General features: G+C 35.3%; 1 protein-coding gene across 2 annotated transcripts in view; it reads right to left on the bottom strand.

Annotated features, from left to right (window-relative positions):
• The window catches only part of TLL1 (tolloid like 1), a 123,942-nt gene that overhangs the window by 65,852 nt on the left and 38,208 nt on the right, over positions 1–19,882 (bottom strand). For both annotated transcript variants that reach the window (XM_085058636.1, XM_085058637.1), the window contains exon 2: positions 2,549–2,659. In XM_085058636.1, the coding sequence (XP_084914762.1) occupies positions 2,549–2,659 (111 nt within the window). The remainder of the gene's footprint in view (positions 1–2,548; positions 2,660–19,882) is intronic.

The raw sequence follows: 19,882 nt of genomic DNA, 5'->3' as shown, positions 1-19,882 counted from the left end.
ACTAAAGAATCCATTAGTTACTTAATGAAACTATTATACTATATTTCTAGGGGGAATAAAACCCCCTAAACACTCATTTCTGTCTTATTGCATCCTGTGTATTTTATTAAGTGAAAAACCAAAGAAAAAGTATCTCACTTAACTAAACTGTCTTATATGAATCACATGCAGCCTTGCCAAGCCACATAGACTAAGAAAGTTTTAATTCTCTGTTGCTGCATCTTCTCATAATTCAGGCTGGAGAAGTAAGATACTTTTGGCAGTTTGGACTTACAATAATACGCATATAAAAATGTTATCACCTTTACTGTTGTTTCTGTTTACAGTGATTATGCATTTTGCTTGGATGAAATGACAGATAAAATGACAGAGCCATACTCCAAGAAACTCACAGGTTATCTGACCCTCCAAATCCAGGCAGATAATCCTCATAAAAAGTAGCAGTCACATAATATGAATCAGAGCCTGTGAGCCTCAGGATTTTAATTTGAGTCACAATAACAACTGTGACTCCACCGCTTCATCTTGATGGTTTACGACCAAGTATCTAATCCTTCTACCTGATGTCACCTTTAGTTTGCAAACACCAGCAACAGAAGGTGCTCAGAAATCAAGAATACAATTAATTGCCATTGTATCTGTAACTAAGATCAAATTTTGTTCACTAGATTACAGATACCTACCATTCCTTTTATTCATTTTCCAGTTGACACCTAATATTAGGTAGCTAGTTGGCAATTTGCTCTTTTGGAATTAGGGGGAGACAAGCACACTAGGCTGTGCAGTTTGCAACAACAGGCTAAACTCCTAGTTTATGCATCAAGAATGTTGTAAATTTGAAAAAATTAATTATATATGTGAAGTGCAAAATTGACTTCTCCAATGCTCTTTTTGGAAAGATCAAGAATGCTGAGGGCTCACTGAGAACAATTATGAAGTCATGAACTTAAGAAGGTTTGTTCTCCAGTTTAGCCCAGCTGATCATCACAGTCGCATTGACTGCTCTTGTGCGATAAAGGTGAAAAAAACTGATCCAAAGGCATTAGTAGTACTTAACAGGGTGGTTCAATGTCCTGAATAGGACATCCACAAGAAAAGATAACGTGCATATCACAAAACATGTAAGAAACTAAAAACTAAGTAATAGACTATTAAGTGTAATTTTAAAACTGCTTAGAAATGTATATTCTTTCTGTGGTAATTAAAAAAAAATAATTTTGCAGTTAAAAAGAAAAAGTAGGAAAGTAAAAATAAAAAGGAGTCAACAAGCCAAAGAAATCTCTTGACCGCATAGACTTTAAAGGGAAACGACCAATGTTGTTCTACACTTTTTCAACACAGTTAGTGCCTGAAATACCTTCAAAGGCAATTAAAACTATTTGTTTGGGGGAGTGGGAAACAGGGAGACCACTGACTCTATTAACATTTTAAAATTCTGTCTAGATCTAGAGATGATCAAAAGTTTTCCTGTCTTGGAAAAAAGAGTGGATGTAAAAGGAGATAAAATAAATTTTCAAGTTGTCATAAAAACACTTTAATCACAGCATCTACCTAGAAAGAGTAAAAATATTTTAGAATATATCAATATTGAAAGCTTATATTTAAAATTGCTTGTTTGGTGTGAATTTTTTTCCATATATCAGGAATAAGTTATGGTAGCTCACTTCAGGAATATATAAAACATCCTTAATTTAAAACAATTTTCAATCATACATTTATACATTTTCTAGTATCACTTTTTTCAGACTTTTCCTAAGGAAGCTGGTTTTCTTTTTTTTGTATCATAACCTGAAAGTTCACAAATTCTCAGTTGTCAATTTCGAAATCACAGCCTAAAAGCATAAAAATTTTTAGACACTAGACAGACATCTATTTAGGCATGGATTATGTTTTCTCTTGCAAACAGACATATTTACACATAAATAAAATCTCTTTATCTATCTGTCTGAATATCCAGCTGTCTCTGCTAATCAGATTGCAGTTTCTCATGCTAATGCATTGTATGTTAACAACAGCATAGAAACATGTATTAAAACTTCAAATAAATAGTTGGTTTTTAGACAAGGCAAATCTAGCAAGGATGATATGTTCTAGTGTTTCTTCTAGATCTGGTGCAGAGCAGAATGAAACAGTAAAAAGAGCAAAAGGAGTGGTGTAATGCAAGGCTTCCAATTTTGCCTCCAGGATACCACTTATGTTCTCCATAGTGTGTTTGGGCTCTGCTATCAGGAAGTGTCAGTGATGAAGTCAAAGCTTTGTACAATTTCCTTTCCCACACAACCACCTGCAGAGTAGACCACGGTTCCTACCAGTTTCTGCTCCTCAGTTCAACAAGATATTTTTAAACAGAAATGCTGGAATAAAATTAAATTTTTTCCTTCTCTTTTCCCTAAAGTGAATTAATAGTCTTTGTCCAATAACTTTTCTAAGTGTAAACGAATGTTATCCAAGGCATTTTACAGACTTTCCACATTTAAAGCAGAGATTGCCTTCTATGCAGAATTAACTAAGAGGAAAAGTAAGTTAAAACAAGCTTGAAAAAGCATACCTGTGTTATGGCCAAGTCTTTCGTTGGAGTGCTGCGTAAGATCAATCGTCCTGTCAATTTGAAAGATTTTTAAGTCTTCATCATCTAAGGCAATATCTCCCCAAAAGACAGCTTTAAATAAAAAAGAGCTCAATTTAATGAAAGAATTATTTGGACAATAAAGCCAACCTGAAGAATATAATCCCATGTTTACAACCCTTGGGAAAGTATATAACACATATTTACATCACATATATTTCCTTAGTGACCTACAATTTTATATGAAAAAGGAAGAACACTACCTAGCAAGAGTCAACTTATTTCAAAATCTTAGTCTATTTGGTTTCTTAGCACTTTACTTAAATGAAATAATTTAAATGTATTGTCATTCCATTAATAATTTTTAGCATGTGGTTTTCTCTAAGTAAACACAACAAAGCATAAAAGGCACTGAGATGTGAACATTTCAACTATGAAATCAAGTATGAACACTTCTGAGAAAACACAACTTTTACATCTCCTATCATCTTTCTGAAAATGGGAATTATTCAAAAGAGTTTTTACTACACTTCAATTCCTTTCTATATTACATTATGTTTATCTGAGATATTTAATTGTAACTGTTTTCTGAGAAAAAAAAACACCCTTTATTTTGTATTTTCCTCTCAGTTTATTTGTATGCTTTCCTTTTGGAGTTAATTTCACTATTAGGATGCTTTCAAATCCTTTACTTTTCAAAGGTCCAGTCTCTTTTTAACATTCCTTTGGCCTTTTTGGTGGATTTCTCTTTCTCTCTTTTCTTTTGCTGTATTTTCTGTCAGGTTTTTTCTTTTTGACTTTTGCATAGGTAACTCACCTTTCCTAAGCTACCTCTACAACTCAGTGGACCATGACACAATCCCTCTTCACAGAATTCAGGATCTATAACCTCAAACTTTCATCTCTGCCTATTTTTGCTGAGATTTTATCCAGAGATCTCCCTGCCAATTCAAACTTAGCACTAAAGCTGAATTAACAGCCATATTCTCAATTGCTGTGAATGAAGTCAACAGAGCATGTATAAATTAACAGGAGCTGAAGTGGTTGTTTACCATCTTTATCCAACTCCTCCTTTTCCTACTCCCTCTGTCAATAGCTCTATTATTTGTTCCTTCAGAGTCACAAAACCCCGGGGTTCAATCTTGGTGTCACCTTCATCTCCTTTCCTTCTTTCCCCCATCCTGGCAGACATCACCAACTGCTTGGTTGCTTGTGACACAGCTCTACAGCAAACTACTTTCATCACTTCCACACAACTAAACCCTAGTCCAAAGTCCATCTGTTACCAAATCAGTCTCTCTGGTCTTCTTCTGTTTGAACTGACCCCAAACACTATTGTTGATTGTATTCTTTTTCTCCAGCTGTTTTTTATACCACATTTTAAAGACCATACATCAGATAACATTCTCTCAGTAGTTTAATGTTGCTGCAAAAGTTGCCTGTTTCTCAGAATGTGATGCTCCCATTCATTGGTGATTAATCAAATCCATATAAAAGAGTTTTTATTTAAGCAAAATAATAGGTATTTTTAAATAATTCCAAGATATTGTATTGCTTCCTCCAACTTACATTATTTCTCTTGAACACAAGGTAACCAGGAGATATTACTTTGAATATGTCTTTAGTCTGCCTTGTAAAAAACCTTTAACCCCTCCCCAGATCATCTACAGAGTGTTAATAATGAAATTATAAATGAAATTTAAAATGAACATTTTCAGTTAAAAACATAACATCTTATGTCTCCCCCACACATTAATATTTCCATGCACATGATTTTTCTACACAAGATAATGTTTCTTAGAAACCACAAGTATTTCGACCATTACTGAAACTAATGAGTCCTAGCACATTCCGGAACACTATCCTTCCAAGGGTCACTGTTCTCATGCTCACATTGGACACACTGGCAGCATCATTCCTCTAGACAACCTGTTCTCACCAGTGGTGGTTTTACCATGACATCAAGAGACAAAGCTAGTGACAGCTCTAGACGTTCCCTTAAGCTTCTAGGAAAACAAAATCTCAAATTATCAGCGTTTTGAGCAGTAAAGGAAGTCAGTAGTCTCATCTGGTTGAGTTAAATATTATTTACTTTTATAAACACCTTCTAGAGGCTTCTCTTAAATGCCAGTCATAACAGGGACCACTGTATAAGCACATGGAAATACTGCAAACTTCAACAAACTGAACAGAAAGTAGTAAAAGGAAGAAACTATGAACATTTCTGTCTATAAAGACACCGCGTGCCCCAGCAGAGGCCACACAGTTTGCCCACACCAAACTCAAGGAAGTGCTAAAGCTTACCAGCAAGCCCAATATTCTTTCCTGGTGATAGTGAGAGTAAACAAAAGGAAGATTCCAAATTAACAATGGATGTAAAAAATAGCCCACTGACAGGAATGCATTTGCAGAAATCACTTTGGTTTCTGTATGTAATACTGATGTATAAAGAATAAAACCCAAAGCAAATAAAATTTCACACTAACAATAAAGTAGAAAAAAATTGGAAAATATCTGCCCTAGTCCTGGTGATGCATCTTTATCACTTTTACCACTTCACTGCAGTAATGTTCCCTTAAAGATGAAAATACAAATAGAAATACCAGTTCCTGTGACTTTGACATGAAAGTATAGAATTTGTGTGTACATATGTAAAATATACCTTAGAGTTCAGGCAGTGTGTAGTAACTTTGTCTGTTGCACTAGAAAGGAAAAGAAAACTATTTTTCTTAAACATCTGGACCATTAGCTAGTTTTTGATTAGCAACCAAGGACAAGGTTGAGTTCACTGATAATTTAACCACAGTAATTTAATAATAAGTGCTGATGCAAGTGTCACGTAACTGTAAACAAGCAAACTACGTGACCAATAGCAGCCACATACTCTGACATACTAAAGAAATATAACTAAACACTAAAGACAAAAATATATAAGATTATTTGATTAAAATATAATGGAAAGTTTGGAACTTTCTTCAGGCCACTGGTTCTTTTTATTCAAGGCAATCCTGTTTTGCAGAAGGCAACAAACATGACAAAACAGAAACCTTCATAAAATGATTCCATCTGACTTTAGCAACAATCTAATATGTGTCACTTTACTTCTACTGAACTAGACCTCTGATCTTCTGAATTTAACTTTACCTAGCAAAAGAAACAACAGTTAATTGGATGCTCTTTAATTTCAATGTAGTCCAAGCAATCAGCAACTGAGACAAAAAGGGAGCTGATAACTGTTTTTCAAAATTACACCTTTGTTTCTGATGAAAGTTCTGCACTGAATATTAATTCTGCCCTTCAAAGCCTAAAGCACAACCTAACCTGAATTATCCAAAAAAAGTTAAAAAATTATCTCCCATAATTACTAAAAGTATCCTTTAATTTCTTGAAAGCCAGTTTAAGTGTCAAACTACTTTGTAACAAGAGAAGACCATAGCTTTATCTCCTGCCTTAAAATTTTTATGGCCTGAAACCATCTGAAGAAGTCACTGTGAACACTTCATCATGTCACAAACCAATCTTAATGCTACAGAAAGCAAGCAGAGGATTGTTTGGGTATGCAAGGCATGATATTAAAGGCTTTGCTGAGAGCATGTTCGGATTAAGAGCTTTAGAATAGCTCCCTCTAAGGAACTTCTGACAGAATTCACCAGTTCAGCTGTTCCCTCATTTCTCACACTTATTTAATTCACAAGTTTCATCTGGAAAATTAATAAGAATCTGATAATCAATTGACTAGGCAAGAAAACAAAACCGAAACAAATGGATAGAAAAACTTTTAAAGTGATCTGGACAGAACTTTAATATACCTCATGTTATCTCTTATCCTACCTATTCAGTGATCAAAAAAATCTTGATTTAACAGATAGATTCTTCCTTTAATTTTTAAATGCAAGATGGACAATAAATTTAAGAAATATCTGTTAAAAATCTGAGACAGTATTAATTGCAGAGAAAAAGCATTTCAAATATCTTTTATTATATAACGGTTTTTTAAAAAAAGGAAAATTAATCTTTTTGTCTGATAGTTGATAAAGACAATGCCCTGTCATTCCAAATTTCATGCCAGTTGGTTTTATTTGTTTTATGGCTTTTTACATGTTTTATATGGCCACAACATTATGAACTTACACAAATTCAACAGAGAAAACACACACATTAGTTTCAGAAAGGTGGACAAAAACTGTTTATGCAGTAAATGCATGCTTTGCTGTAACAGCAGAGAAGGATTTTTGTGGAGCTGTTAAAATAGAGAAGATGCTTAACTAGCAGATGCAGTTTTGCTTTCCCACAACTCAAAAGCTCTCAGTTAAACAGCACCTTAAAAGCATCTTATTTTATTTAAAAAGAGAAAACATTGCCATGTAAAGCAGCTATGTTTGCTACCTGTAAACAATCAGCTCATAAGCAGGAAAACAAACAGGAAAATAAGTAGGTTGTAAAAGGTATTTTCCATCCAGAGAATCACACCTTAATATTGTCACAAAAACCATATTAATGGAAAGGAAAAATAAGATGATCTATAAACTACAGACCAAGCACAGGAACTACAGCCACACTCTACTACTTGTAACAAGATCTACTATTTCATGATAAATAATTAGTATTCATCTGCAAACCTCTCTTTGGTAATCTACTCTCTCCCAAAATGACCATCACCACAAAAAATATCCAGTATTCTAAGGGAATAAAATATGCTACTAAGGACAGAAAATAAATGAATTCATAAAATAATTTTCAAAAAAGAGATTAAAAGTATTTTAGGTTTCCAGATATACACACATGGTATGAGTCAATAAGCATATACAATAAGAATAAAAACATCTTTCTCAACTTTCAAGATGGCTGGCAAGAAGAAATTATTTGCTAAATACCATGGGGCTGCAATATGTAGCAGAATAGCTCGTTCTAGGATTTGAAATATCAATTAGCATGTAAGTCTGCAAAGTACTGAAAGGAGTATATTCTTCTAATTGCAATAACAAAATTATCTACTTCAAGCTTCATTCAGAATTTCTCCTACAATTACTGCTTTTTAAAACTCAAATCATAAGTAGCCATTTTTAATAAAATATGTTCCTGCCAGCATTCATACCAGTATTAGTAACAATATACAAAATGCAAGTAAGTCAATATTGCTGGTGTTTGTCCCTACAGCACAGCAGCATAGCAGAAGAAAACCAGCTTAACCTTGGGGTAGGTCAGGAGCACTCAGCAACCCAGCAGAGACCAAAACCACCCAGAAACCATCCCCAGGACCTGATTTGCTCTGATGACTTTGCAGCTAGAAGCATGTTCAACTAAGACCTGCTCAAACTGAGATATAAACTGTGATTAGCCATACAGGTGTTCTCTTGTCTGGTGAGCAGAAGCAGAATTTTGACAGGGGGATTACTCCTGTACTGAGAAGATACCAATGAAAGGATTAAGGCAATACTAGAAGGCATTTCAAAAGTGAAGTCTCAAATTTTGGTATGCTACTGGGAGTGGAAAGCACAGAAAGTTTGTGCTTCATCCCTTTCACAGAAGCTGTCAAGAATGGACAACAAAAAATATTAGTTGACTGCAAGACACAGCAAGGAAATCTGAAAAGCTCCTTCAACATCCTTCAATAGGAGGTGGACACACAACTCAAAGAGAAGTCTGACCCCTAATTCATGCAGTAATAGGTGTCTGAAAGTGTGCTGGCCAGCTTCAGGGCAGATATCAATCTAAACCCACATGTACAGCAGTTCTAATTAGCAGACTCTTCCAGAGCTGAGTCATTGAGTACTTCCCTGTAACAACACAGCTATGTGCACTATATTCCATCTTGGTGAGTCACTTTAGTCCATACAATCCATTCACAACTTACATAACTGCCTCTAACTATGAACAGAAAAAGGAAAGATTGAAGCTAAGCAAGTAAAGCAATTTTATCTCATTACAAGGAAAACAAGATATGCTACTATAATTAACCTTATTCTGTATTACCATTGTCTTCAAATTATTTCAGTCTTTCCAAGATTTTCAGCTGCAATGCACTTTTCTCAGAAATTTTCAAAGTGAGAACAAGACAGGGCAAATAAACAGCAAAAGATCTTGTGCATAGCCACAAGCATGACACTGCACACCATACCTTGAACTCTCTAGATCATTGTTCATCCTGAATTCTACCTTCTGTTGTAACTGTGTAATAAATTTCCATGTTACCATACAGCTCTCACAAAACTTTCAAGGTAAGGTTAATTTAATTGAGTGTTGAATAATTATCCAAATCAATTTGCCTTTTTATTTGACAAAAATATGACAGAAAAGGGAAGAATTAAGTGAAACTTAAACAGCATTAAATAAAAGACCAAGGCAGCCTATTTTCACAAACTCATAAAAACGTTAGCTACTTCATGAATTTCACCATGCAGCATTTTCAAATCTACACAACTATAAACAATTGTTATTGAAATAACAGGTATACTGAAATAACTTATTTACTTGAAAAAGCTCACACAGACACACCTGAAAAGAGATGTAACACCTCTGACAGGCTGCTTCCATGTTTCCACATAAATCATATAAAATATCAAGTTCATCAACACTCATACCAATTCTATTTTTCAAATCCACTCTTCAAACTCCCAATCAGAAAACCCTTTTCCCTAAGGAATGTATCATTTCCACTTCTATCAGAAAAGAAAATAATGATGGCAGATTACTTTAAACCGTACTGTACACCAGTTACAGTGTCATTCCTCCATTCTTTTGAACGTGGCATCCCTTGACAACAGCTCATATAGACACACAAAGTTATCCTGAAATCAGCTGGCCTGGATGTGGTAGCAATGTAGCCTTAGAAGCACAAGTTTTAATGCAATTTACTCAAATCTTCTATGACACTATTTACATGTCGACAGCATTACCTACAGCTCACCATGTCAGCGTCTCATGCCATCCACCCCTAGAAATTCTCCCTGTGTTCCCCACACACAAAGCTTTTGGCTTCCTTCCTTCCTTTGACCATGTGTTCACATTTATAGGTAGAATGCTGGCAAGGCAACATCCCTATTGGGGTATTCAGGTGCAATACACTTGTCTTAGAAATCATTAATATGAGAACAAGACAGGGAAAATAAACAGCATACAGTAGGGAACTCCCCATTTCTAATTTCAAAATAATTACTTTTCCAATTTAGTTTTCCTTCTGCTTTGTTTTTAGTGACGATTTTCATATTTCTTTAGAATTAGTACAATAAAAAGAAATAGAACGTAAAAACGCAAAGACAACTCTGACAGAAGTTGCAATCTTAGGTAAAAGGACAAGTTTCACTCCTAAATTTACTGAAAGGTGTTTTGAGGACAGGCTCTCCAATATTGCAAGAGCTGCTCTGTGAAAGGTTTCGTTCTTGGTTAACCTGCTCAACCTGGCAAGATTCCTGACTTTCAGTAACTATTTTCTTTTTTTATGCAAGATCATCATCAACACCATACATGCTTTGCAGCTGGTAAAATCTATTCTTCCTATAATGGGTTAGCCACTGAACTGAACACAGAGGACACTGCTCAGCAAACAGTAAAGGTGTCTGCACACCGCTGGCAAAACAAGGAGCTACAAAAAGAACTTTCTTCACCACTGATGACTGCATCAGGTCAGACATTGGCAAAACAAACCTAGAGAGAAATAATCTTAAGGACACCCATTTATCCATCCTACTATTCATATTTTTTATTATTATTTTCTACTATTTTGAGTTTTTAGTATGCAGAAATAGTCAGAAGCTTAATAAAAAATAAATTGAAACATGAGCCTTTCTTCAGAGCAGTTATTAACCACTTTGAAAGGAAAGTCATAGCAAGAAACCAGTGACTCTTGGGAAGATCCATGAGTGCCAAAAATATAGGGCAATCAGAGCTAATGTTTATTACCACAGCAAATGCTGACCTGATTTATATAAAACCACATGCAAGAACACCCTAATTTCCTGGGCCTGTTACTCCTGCCACCAAAATAGAAGAGGGAGTGGAAAAAACAATTCTCCCTGCCCCTAGGAAGGGTGCATGTCACCCCTAGCAGAAATCATTGCAGCAGTATTAGCTGCACTTCAATTTAGTGATAAATGACTGTGATTCCTGGCATAGGAAAAGAAGGCTGACAGGTCATGAGGCTTTTTTTGCCGTCCCCAGACACCTGCAAACACTGACTTCTTCTGCCGTAGTTAGCTTTATTAATGAGGCTAGAAAAATACACCAGGGGGCAAATTTGGATCTATAACATCACAACAGTCATAATAACCCCAGTTAGTCCTCTGTGACCACTATGATGCCATAATATCCACCTTCATTTTACTTTGAAACTCCATTATCCTGGATAGCCTTAGGGTCAAGATCTACAAAATTAATTATATGGCTAAGCTTTTTTACAGTAGAAATAGCAGACTCCATGAGGCAAAACTATCACTCTTAAAGTGAAATCTTTTTTTAAATAGTGAAAAGTCATAAACATATAAAACTGGAAAGAAAAAAAAATAATTTGTTCTGAAACTAAGAACAGATTTTAATTAATTCAGTTATTTAGAGAATGGGTAAATTTATATCTTCAAAAATAAGCCACATATAGGTGAATGGAGAAAAATCTTTGTTGGAAAAAAGTTTTCAGTCTGAGTGTGCCACCTACATGAAATAGCTCTTAGGGCTGAGAGAGATACAGCAGCTGCTACAAGGCCTCCCCAAAAGAGACAAGTCTTAGACATTTTAATTCAAACACCAGGAAAACAGAATTGCAGCACAAACTAAGTGAATTACAAGCTAACTGTTAATGCATGGCACAAGCCAAAATATTAAACATACTATTTTATTCTTTGCATGTACACCCATATTAATCAACCGCATCTACTTTTTCCAGAATTTTGTATAGTGCACATGGTGTTTTACAGCTTTTGTTTTCCTCAAAATGTCTAAATTTCAGATCAAAATAGCTTCTCTCATTTCATAAAATAAATTATACATCTTTTAAGTGAAGTACCATAGCTTGCAAAATTTTTTTTTTCACATGATTAACAACATGAAGCCATGCTGGCTGTGACCAATGCCTGCTTTGTCCTTCAGGTGTTTTTCAATACCTCCCAGAAAAATATTCCATATAACTTTAGCCATCTGTAATGAACTTTAACTTTTTGGGGTTTTTTTTAAGAGAGAACAATTTTAGTGAAGTGGAAGAATTGAAATGACAAAGATAATTTCAGGACCTGCCTAGATGTTTTTATTTCAAAAGGTAGAGGTAAAATCCTTTATATGTTTTTCCCTTTTTTAGAAAAGAAAAAAGGTAAGTTCCAATCCATTCAGTGGAACTAGGGTATTATTGAATCATAAGGATTTTGGAGAATAAAATCCCTTTCAAAAATGAAGAAGAAAAATTAATAGAACATTTACACCTAAATAGACTAGCTTTGGCAATACCAGTCTTCAAGAAATTCCACAACTATAACATCTTTCTTCTAGTGTTACAGGTTGTTACTATGGAGTAGAAGTGGATAAGGAACTCGACAATAAGGGAGATAACTCCCTTAGTAATTTTGTTCTGCTATGACAATAACAGGCCACAGATTTACACAATTTTTTTTTATAACTTGGTATTAGAATATAATAAGCATGTCACAATAATGTTCCAGTAAAGCAGCACTGATACGTGCAGAAATCCTCCCCTTCTGTACCTTTTCCTCATCTATGGGAAATGAAAAAAATCTATTTCATTTTCTCACAGACATAAAATCCCAAGTAGGCTAAAGTAGTACCTCTAAAACAGAAAATCCTGAATAATCATTAAATGCAACCAAAGATTTATACAGAAAGCCAAATGGCACAGAAAGTAACGTGCATATCTAAGGGATTATCTGGCATTCAGGATCAAGGTTGTCATCATACCACATGAAATAAAAGTTGCTCTATTTCCATCATCTTATATTTAAACATGGAGAATTATTAAACTATATATAAATAAACCCTTATTATAGGTTTCAGAAGTGATTTTCATTATCAGCTGCAGCTTCCCGTTTCCATCATTTTTGTCATGAACCTCACTTAAGTCACTCTATCTCCTATTATAGCACATCATTCTGTGACTTGGCTCTGCAGAAAAGACAAGGAAGGAGACTAAATAGCTCTTAATGCTGCTTGTTTTGGCAGTGATCCAGTGCTTAATACAGTGAGTTTGGAGTATTGGACCAAGGCAATTCTATATTCCTGTCTTCATATTCAATAGTTGTCTTCTACCACACTTTTTCCTTACCAGAGTACAAAGTTTAGTCAATAAAGCTAAAAAGTTGAAGCCTGATTGCTTAACTCTCTATTATCCAATTCATGTAATCATTTAAAATAGAAATTATGAGTCTCATGCATTACAACTATTTTGCTTGCTTGTCTCTGAATACTGTTTCCTTCCCCCCACCCCTCCCTGCATTTTTAATTTAAGAGGTTGGGTTTTATTTTCCCATGGAGACTCTGCACAGCTGCTGATTATTTTTTGGACACAGCAAGTAAAAGAGAAAGTGAAAAATTATCCTCAGAGTTACTGAAGTGACAGTAAATGTACAGTGGAAAAGCACTGATGTTATCCAATGTCTAATATTGAGTTATTAATTAGAATTTAATATTCCATAGCTCTGATTCTTACAGAGACTAATATTCTGAGCAATTTTAGCCATGAGCATACTTGAGACAGAACTTATACAATCATTGCAATATTCTGCCTCCTGATGGATACAATAAAACCTCATTTCATGTGTGCATTTATTTGTTTGCTCTTGAAAAGCACCATTCAACATATCTGCTTAAAGCTTTTTTAAATCCTTGTTTTTAGCCAGTAAAGAGTATTAGCCTTTTGCAAGTACTCTGCTGCAAGCCAGCACAATCTCCGCCCCATTCTGAGGAGAATTATGGCACTGAGTCCACACTTACTCATTTCCTAGTTCTTGGCACAGTTGTAACTCAAGTGTCATCCACATAACTTCAGCAGGGGAGGTAGGGGAGAGGACAATAAAAAAATACACCATTTCAGCTTTCTCCTGTCCCTATAGTTTCTTTGCAAGACTGTCTTTATACCCAAACTTGAGAGGCTGCAACCACTATTGCCACCCCCAAGCTGCCACCAAAGTGATGAGGTTAAATTGTGCATATTTACAGTGGGATTTCCATATGGACTTACAGTTTGCTACTTGTTTGTAGCTGATTATCAGGCTAATGCATCACAAGCAAATTAAGATAAAATCAATCCTATGGTGAAAAACACCTGAGTCCCATGAATTTTAATACAGACCATTCTGTGGTGTAAAATGGTAGCTGTGAAGGTTTAAGAATCTCACAAATCTTAAAAGCAAGCAAACAGGTATACTTCCGTTAGGCTTTCCATTTCCATAAAGTCAGTCTCATGCTGATCCTCATTTTATAGGGCATTTTAGTTTACAAGTCAAACTGAAATACTAAAGGACCCGTTCAAATAACAGATCCTGACTTGTTCTCCATGTCTATTATTCTTCCCATCTTGCCTTCATTAAGCCACTGCAGCTCCTTATGTACTGCTTACCACCAGATTTCTCGTGCTCCTTTATAATAGCAGCCCATATGTTAGCAGGAACACCACACCAGGGTCCATTTGCCATCCCACTCGCAGACTCTGCTTCTTCCTTTTCAACTACAACACTCTTAATTGCAGCTGCTGTTTGCATGAATGCAGAGAAGACAGATACTAAGTATTTCATTTTTTTTTAATGGATTCGTTTCTTAATTAATAAAGATGTTACTGCCTAAATTAGTCTCAGAGTATTTTCAGATGTCCTTCAATACAATTCAGCAGCTGAAACAAAGTACATGAGCCAAACATGATGTTTCTAGCCAGCTCACCCTGGGCTAATATGGTCTGCTGGCTATGAAGGCTGTGTCTTTTGACAGCAACACAGTGGTGACCTCAAATAACCTCTTAATATATCTCTGGAAATAGGAATTACACAAGATGCTGAAAATACTAAGCTTCTTTCAAGCTCAGAGAAAATACAAATATTTAATATAGCTAACATTCAGAGCAAATATGCCAAATTAAATATTACCCTTTTCAGAGGACTGCAGTTTAGCCTATGGCATTAAGGGTCTAATATTTCGAATTTCCTTGACTAATAACGTTTTAGGAAATTGAGAATTTTAATAGGTTCTTTATATCCTAGATGATCTTCTTTCTTTATTCTTCTATGCTTTCAAAGCAAACAATTGAGAAATAAACATGAATATGCAGAAAACCAAGGAAAAGCACTTGACCAAGTAAAGGGCAGTCAGAAAACATGTCACTGTATCACTTACCCCTTGGGTAGATCATATGTATTATTACTGTGTTTAAGAAACATTTTAATTTCACTTTTGGACATGGTGCTGGAGACAAATACTATATTATCAAAAGGCATACGCCTGTAAATATTTGAGAGACTTGTGTTCCACATGTGGGAGGAAAAAAAAAAGCCAGGCATACAAAACATATGCTTTCTTCTACCCACTATCTCTTCTCATATGAATTCTGGTCTGTAAAACATAATCCTTAATGTCCACGTTTCTCACGTACCAATTGTGTCAGTACACATGCTTGTTTAAAGTGTTTCCCCAAGTTAACAAAAGAATAACTGAAAATAGAATTCCTAATAAAGAACAAAACAGAAGGATTTGCTGAGCCAGTGCTTTAAAGCGGTGCTGTTTAAGGCACTGGTCTTTCAATATGAGAGTGCTCAAATAATACAGTGTAATCTGGGACAGATAAGATTTCAAGTGAATGATCCTCATAGGGTCACTCCCTGTGTTTGGAATTTTCTGTTCACAACTAAAATGTCCACAGACTGTCATTTTATAAAAACTAATCTGTTTGAAGCTCTTTTAGGAAGACAAGAGTTCAGATTGTGTATTGGTAGCATGAATACTGCTTCAGTTATTAGAGAGCTGTAATATCACAGCCCTGCTGTGAAAATCGTAAGTTATTCCATTATAAAGTATTCCCCAAGAAACTGGATCCCAATAGAAGATAATTTTATCATAATATTACTATCACTGGTACAAATACATTTAAGTGGACAATTCATCCAAATGCCATATAAAAATTAATCTGTAAAAGTGTCAATTAGCAGCACCTTCACAACTGTGAAAATCAGTGACATTTGTGGTTTATTAATTATTCTTGCACTAGTTCTGAAAGTACATTTCTTTCTACCCCTGAAGAGGAAAAAAAGCACAATATTTAAAGACAGTAAGCTTTTTAGTACAATCAGTAGAAATATTTCACCAGAATCTTTTAGAAATTTCATACTCGTTTTCAACTGAAGGACTGACACATTAATCTTAGAACTAACAAATACCTAAATAAGATATAAGGCAGAAAAGGGACAGACAGAAAATTGTCATGCAATCTACAAGACATAATGTGAAAAAGAAAAAAAAAAGGAAAGAAAAAAGAAAAATCCTGTACTACAGGATATGTTTTTTCATGGCAGACAAAAGTAAGCAGCATAGCTTTGGGTTGTGCATGTACCAGAAAACTGTCTTTGTGGCATCTCAAAAGCTTTTAGCTTTGACAAATGTGTTAGAAAATCATGAATGCACGAGGGACACTTCAGAGAGCAGTAAATGACCTAACACAAAGTCTGAGAACAGAAGACATCTTCATGTGCTAAAATGATTTCATTTGTTTTCATAAAACATGGGAGGAACATCTGTCAGGACAGGAAAGCATACTGGAGCAACTTAAGGCATCAGAGCTGAAATTGGCAGGAGGGACTTGGGAGTTGGATTTTTTTTCTGAAATCTTTGTTTGGCTTTGACAAAGGGTACTTCACATTTCTGTGACTTAGAGAAAGTGAGCTAGAACCTTAGAGCTCAAGACTGGATGGAAAGGATTGCCAGGTTCCTATATATCTTCAGAAAGCACAGTAAATTAAAGAACTAGGGAGTATGGATTTTAGGAGATTAAAACAAAAACTTACAAAACAAGTATCAGTTTTACTCCACCTGCAACAGTTCAGTCCATTTGGAAGGAAACACCAAAAGCTTCTGAGTTATGCAAACCAATACTTATATTCCCAGTCCTATGCCTGAGTAACTTGATTGATCCCATCTATCTTTGGCAATTTGTGATACCTTAAGAGGTATTTACTGGATTTGCACTAAAACAAGATATCTTGATAAAATGAGACAAATATCTGAAGGAAATAAGGCACTCTGCTAACTCCACAGGGATTTTTCAGTGCTAACAAAAAACCTGAAAGGCAAAATGCAAGTGTCTTTGTTCTCATTTGCCAGCCTGTACTGACCAAAGAGCAGTGCTCACTACTGGTGATAACCAAACCCCACCTGGTAGGACCCAGTGTGGCACAGCATCTCCCACCCCACCCCCAAAAGCTGCCCCAGGGCATTTCTGGAGCACTGCTGCTCTACAAAGAGCACCTGTAGCCCCCAGTATCAGCAAAGCTTCATGCACCGCCACAAAAACATTTGCTCGGCAATTGCCACTAGAACAACAAATGTGGTTTTTTCATGTTTGGAATCGAATATTATTAGTTCCAGCACAGGAGTATGAAAATAACCTTTCTTTCTAAAGATTACATTGTTTTCCATTTGGTAAATGGATTTTTCCCATTCTCCATGCTTCAAAAATAGAACTAAAATCAAAGTCACTATTTTTGGTAAGTCTATCTTATTGGAATTTTCTATTATTTAACATGGAAATCATAAACAATGAGTGGGTAAAAGTAGAAATTATAAAGCATGATAACCTATCTTATTAACTGCTTTTATTTTTTTTTCCATGTTACTTTCGGTTTCTCTGTATAACATTGTCCAAAATAAAAGTTCAGTCATATATCCAATCCAAATTTTGATGGAATACACAGAAGTTCACTGTTTTAACAACACAGACCATAGCAATACAATAAAAATATTTCACTTTGAAGGTCTCTTAACAGACATATGTACTGGTCCAGCTACGAAATTCAGACCCCTGCTGGCATCACCAACTTTACTGCATGCACTTTCCCATAACTTATCAAAAACCATTTTGAAAACAGCACATTCCCTTTGCTGTTCCTATCGAAAACCTTTTCTGTGAGTCTTCCAGCTTGAAGCTGACCTTTCTTACTTGGCTTTAGACCTATTTTTTGAAAAATATGTTAGCACTACCACTCAATTTTCATAAACCAATACCACAAATGCAAATGCAGAGGCCATTCCTACTATATGAGTTTAAAATATATCAAGCCAGAGAATAAAATTTTGTGCCAGGATCACTAGAATTCCTACCATGCAATAAAATTCTGTAAGAGCATTTAACTGATAATATCCTTTGAGTTAAATACTAATACTACTGCTAATAGTAATAATAATGTATTAGTATTGAAGTCTTACAGCACAGCAAGATACAGATAGCTTAAAGTTACTAGCAAAGTAATGAAGATAAGTGGACTTTTAGAGAAAGGCATAATGCCAGCAGGAGTCAACTTATCAGAAAAACTTTACACTCAAAGATAAAAACAATTACTTCAATATCTTTAAATCACTAGGTTAATAAAAGAGGGATAAACTAACTTGGTCTTTAATTTGATAGCTATATCACACTTTTGTGTCAGAAACTAAATGTTTCTTCCATACACAATTGAAGCCATTATCTTCATATTACTATCATTAGTCAAAATCGTTCACATTAAATTTATTAAAATGGCCTTTTGACAAAAGAAGGCACAATTAAGTACTAAGAATTATCATTCATCTACATCTATTTTCTTGCAAGGTATCTCTTAGCTTAAAATGATACAAATATTTTTTAACCAGAAAAATATAGAGAAACATTTATGAAAAATCAGCTTTTAGCATGGGGCTACTGCAATTGTACACAATGAGAGAGAAAAGTCCTAAATGTAGAGTGATCTGGACTTCTTGCTAAACTGACACCACAACCACCCAAACCAGGAGTTAACAGCTAACTCAGACGCATTTTAGAAAACTCGTACATTCAGAAGAGGGGCCCACATGTGCATGTACCTGTGAAGATTGTAGATCACGTTATAGGAAGCAGATGTATCCTAGAAACAAGAAACTCCCCAAAAGGATTGTGAGTTTGCATGACGTACACCTCAAAGCCAACAGTTTGGTTCAACAGCAGCCAAGAAGCAGAGCACACCTTGACTGACAACTGAGAGGCCACCTTGTCACTGTTCATACCTCTGTCCATCCCATCAGAGAAACACTGGGCATGTGGATCAAAGAGAACCTGCTCGGGATCTTATCAAGTTGGCAAGCAATGGAAAACAACAAGGGACACAGCTGGGAAAAAGGCCAGGGGACACTGGGAATGTAGCTGGACAGAAACAACAGAAATTGCTAATAAACCACTTACCAATAAGACATGGAATTAGCAGAAAGGTGAATAACCAGGCAAACATGATTTTTAGGACAACATTGTGGTTCCAGAAGTGTAAGCTATTTTAACAGACAAATGATGTAAAAGAGCAGTAGGTATTTTACCTGGCAAACAAACTAAGCAGGCCATCAGCAGAACAGTTAGTTCAGGTTTCATATAAGCTCTCTCAACAGAATACTGACAGGCTGGAACAGGCTCTTAAGGGGTTAGTGCAAATGATATTTCAAGGTACAATGAGAGACCTGAAGAAGTCACTATATAGAAAATGTAACAGACACAATGTTAAATTATTTGATCACCATTAAAATAGTGAAGAGAAGAAATTTATTCACTGTGTCATTTCTTTTAGTCCTGTTGACAAAAGACAAAGGAAACAGAAATTGGTAACAGGACAAATTAAACTGGATTTGTCCACACACTCTTATGGAATAAGGCATACTGGAGCTGGGAGGGCATTAACAGTATAGCAATGATCATTAACATTATTAACCATTAATCATCACTCCTCTAATTTTTGTCTGTAGTTCATCAAGAATGAGACTGTATTCCACACTCCAGAAAAAAATGAGTTGCAAATAGACCCTATGCCATCTTAAGAAAATAGAAAGCAAGGAAATGGACAGAATTGTAGCAGGCAGTTAGAAGTGTAAGTGTTTGATGTGATGGTTACAATAAGCGAATTACTGATCCAAAATACTAATTTTATGGTTACTGAACTCCAGTCCCTGGGTATAAAGGTAAGAGAAACAACTGTCATTGCTCTACAGATCCCACAGAAGAGTAAAGCCTCTTCTTGGAGGCAGGACAAAAGAGACAGTATGCGGAAAAGAGACAATGAGAAAACAAAATCACTCTTACACGAGTTTATCAGAACTAGGAGCCAGAAACAGTTAAGTAGTTTCTTAAAC

The sequence above is a fragment of the Lichenostomus cassidix genome, chromosome 4 (assembly GCF_008360975.1).
Source record: "Lichenostomus cassidix isolate B80296 chromosome 4, HeHo_3.0, whole genome shotgun sequence".
In the NCBI taxonomy this organism is placed as follows: domain Eukaryota; kingdom Metazoa; phylum Chordata; class Aves; order Passeriformes; family Meliphagidae; genus Lichenostomus; species Lichenostomus cassidix.
This window is presented reverse-complemented; position numbering and strand designations above follow the sequence as displayed.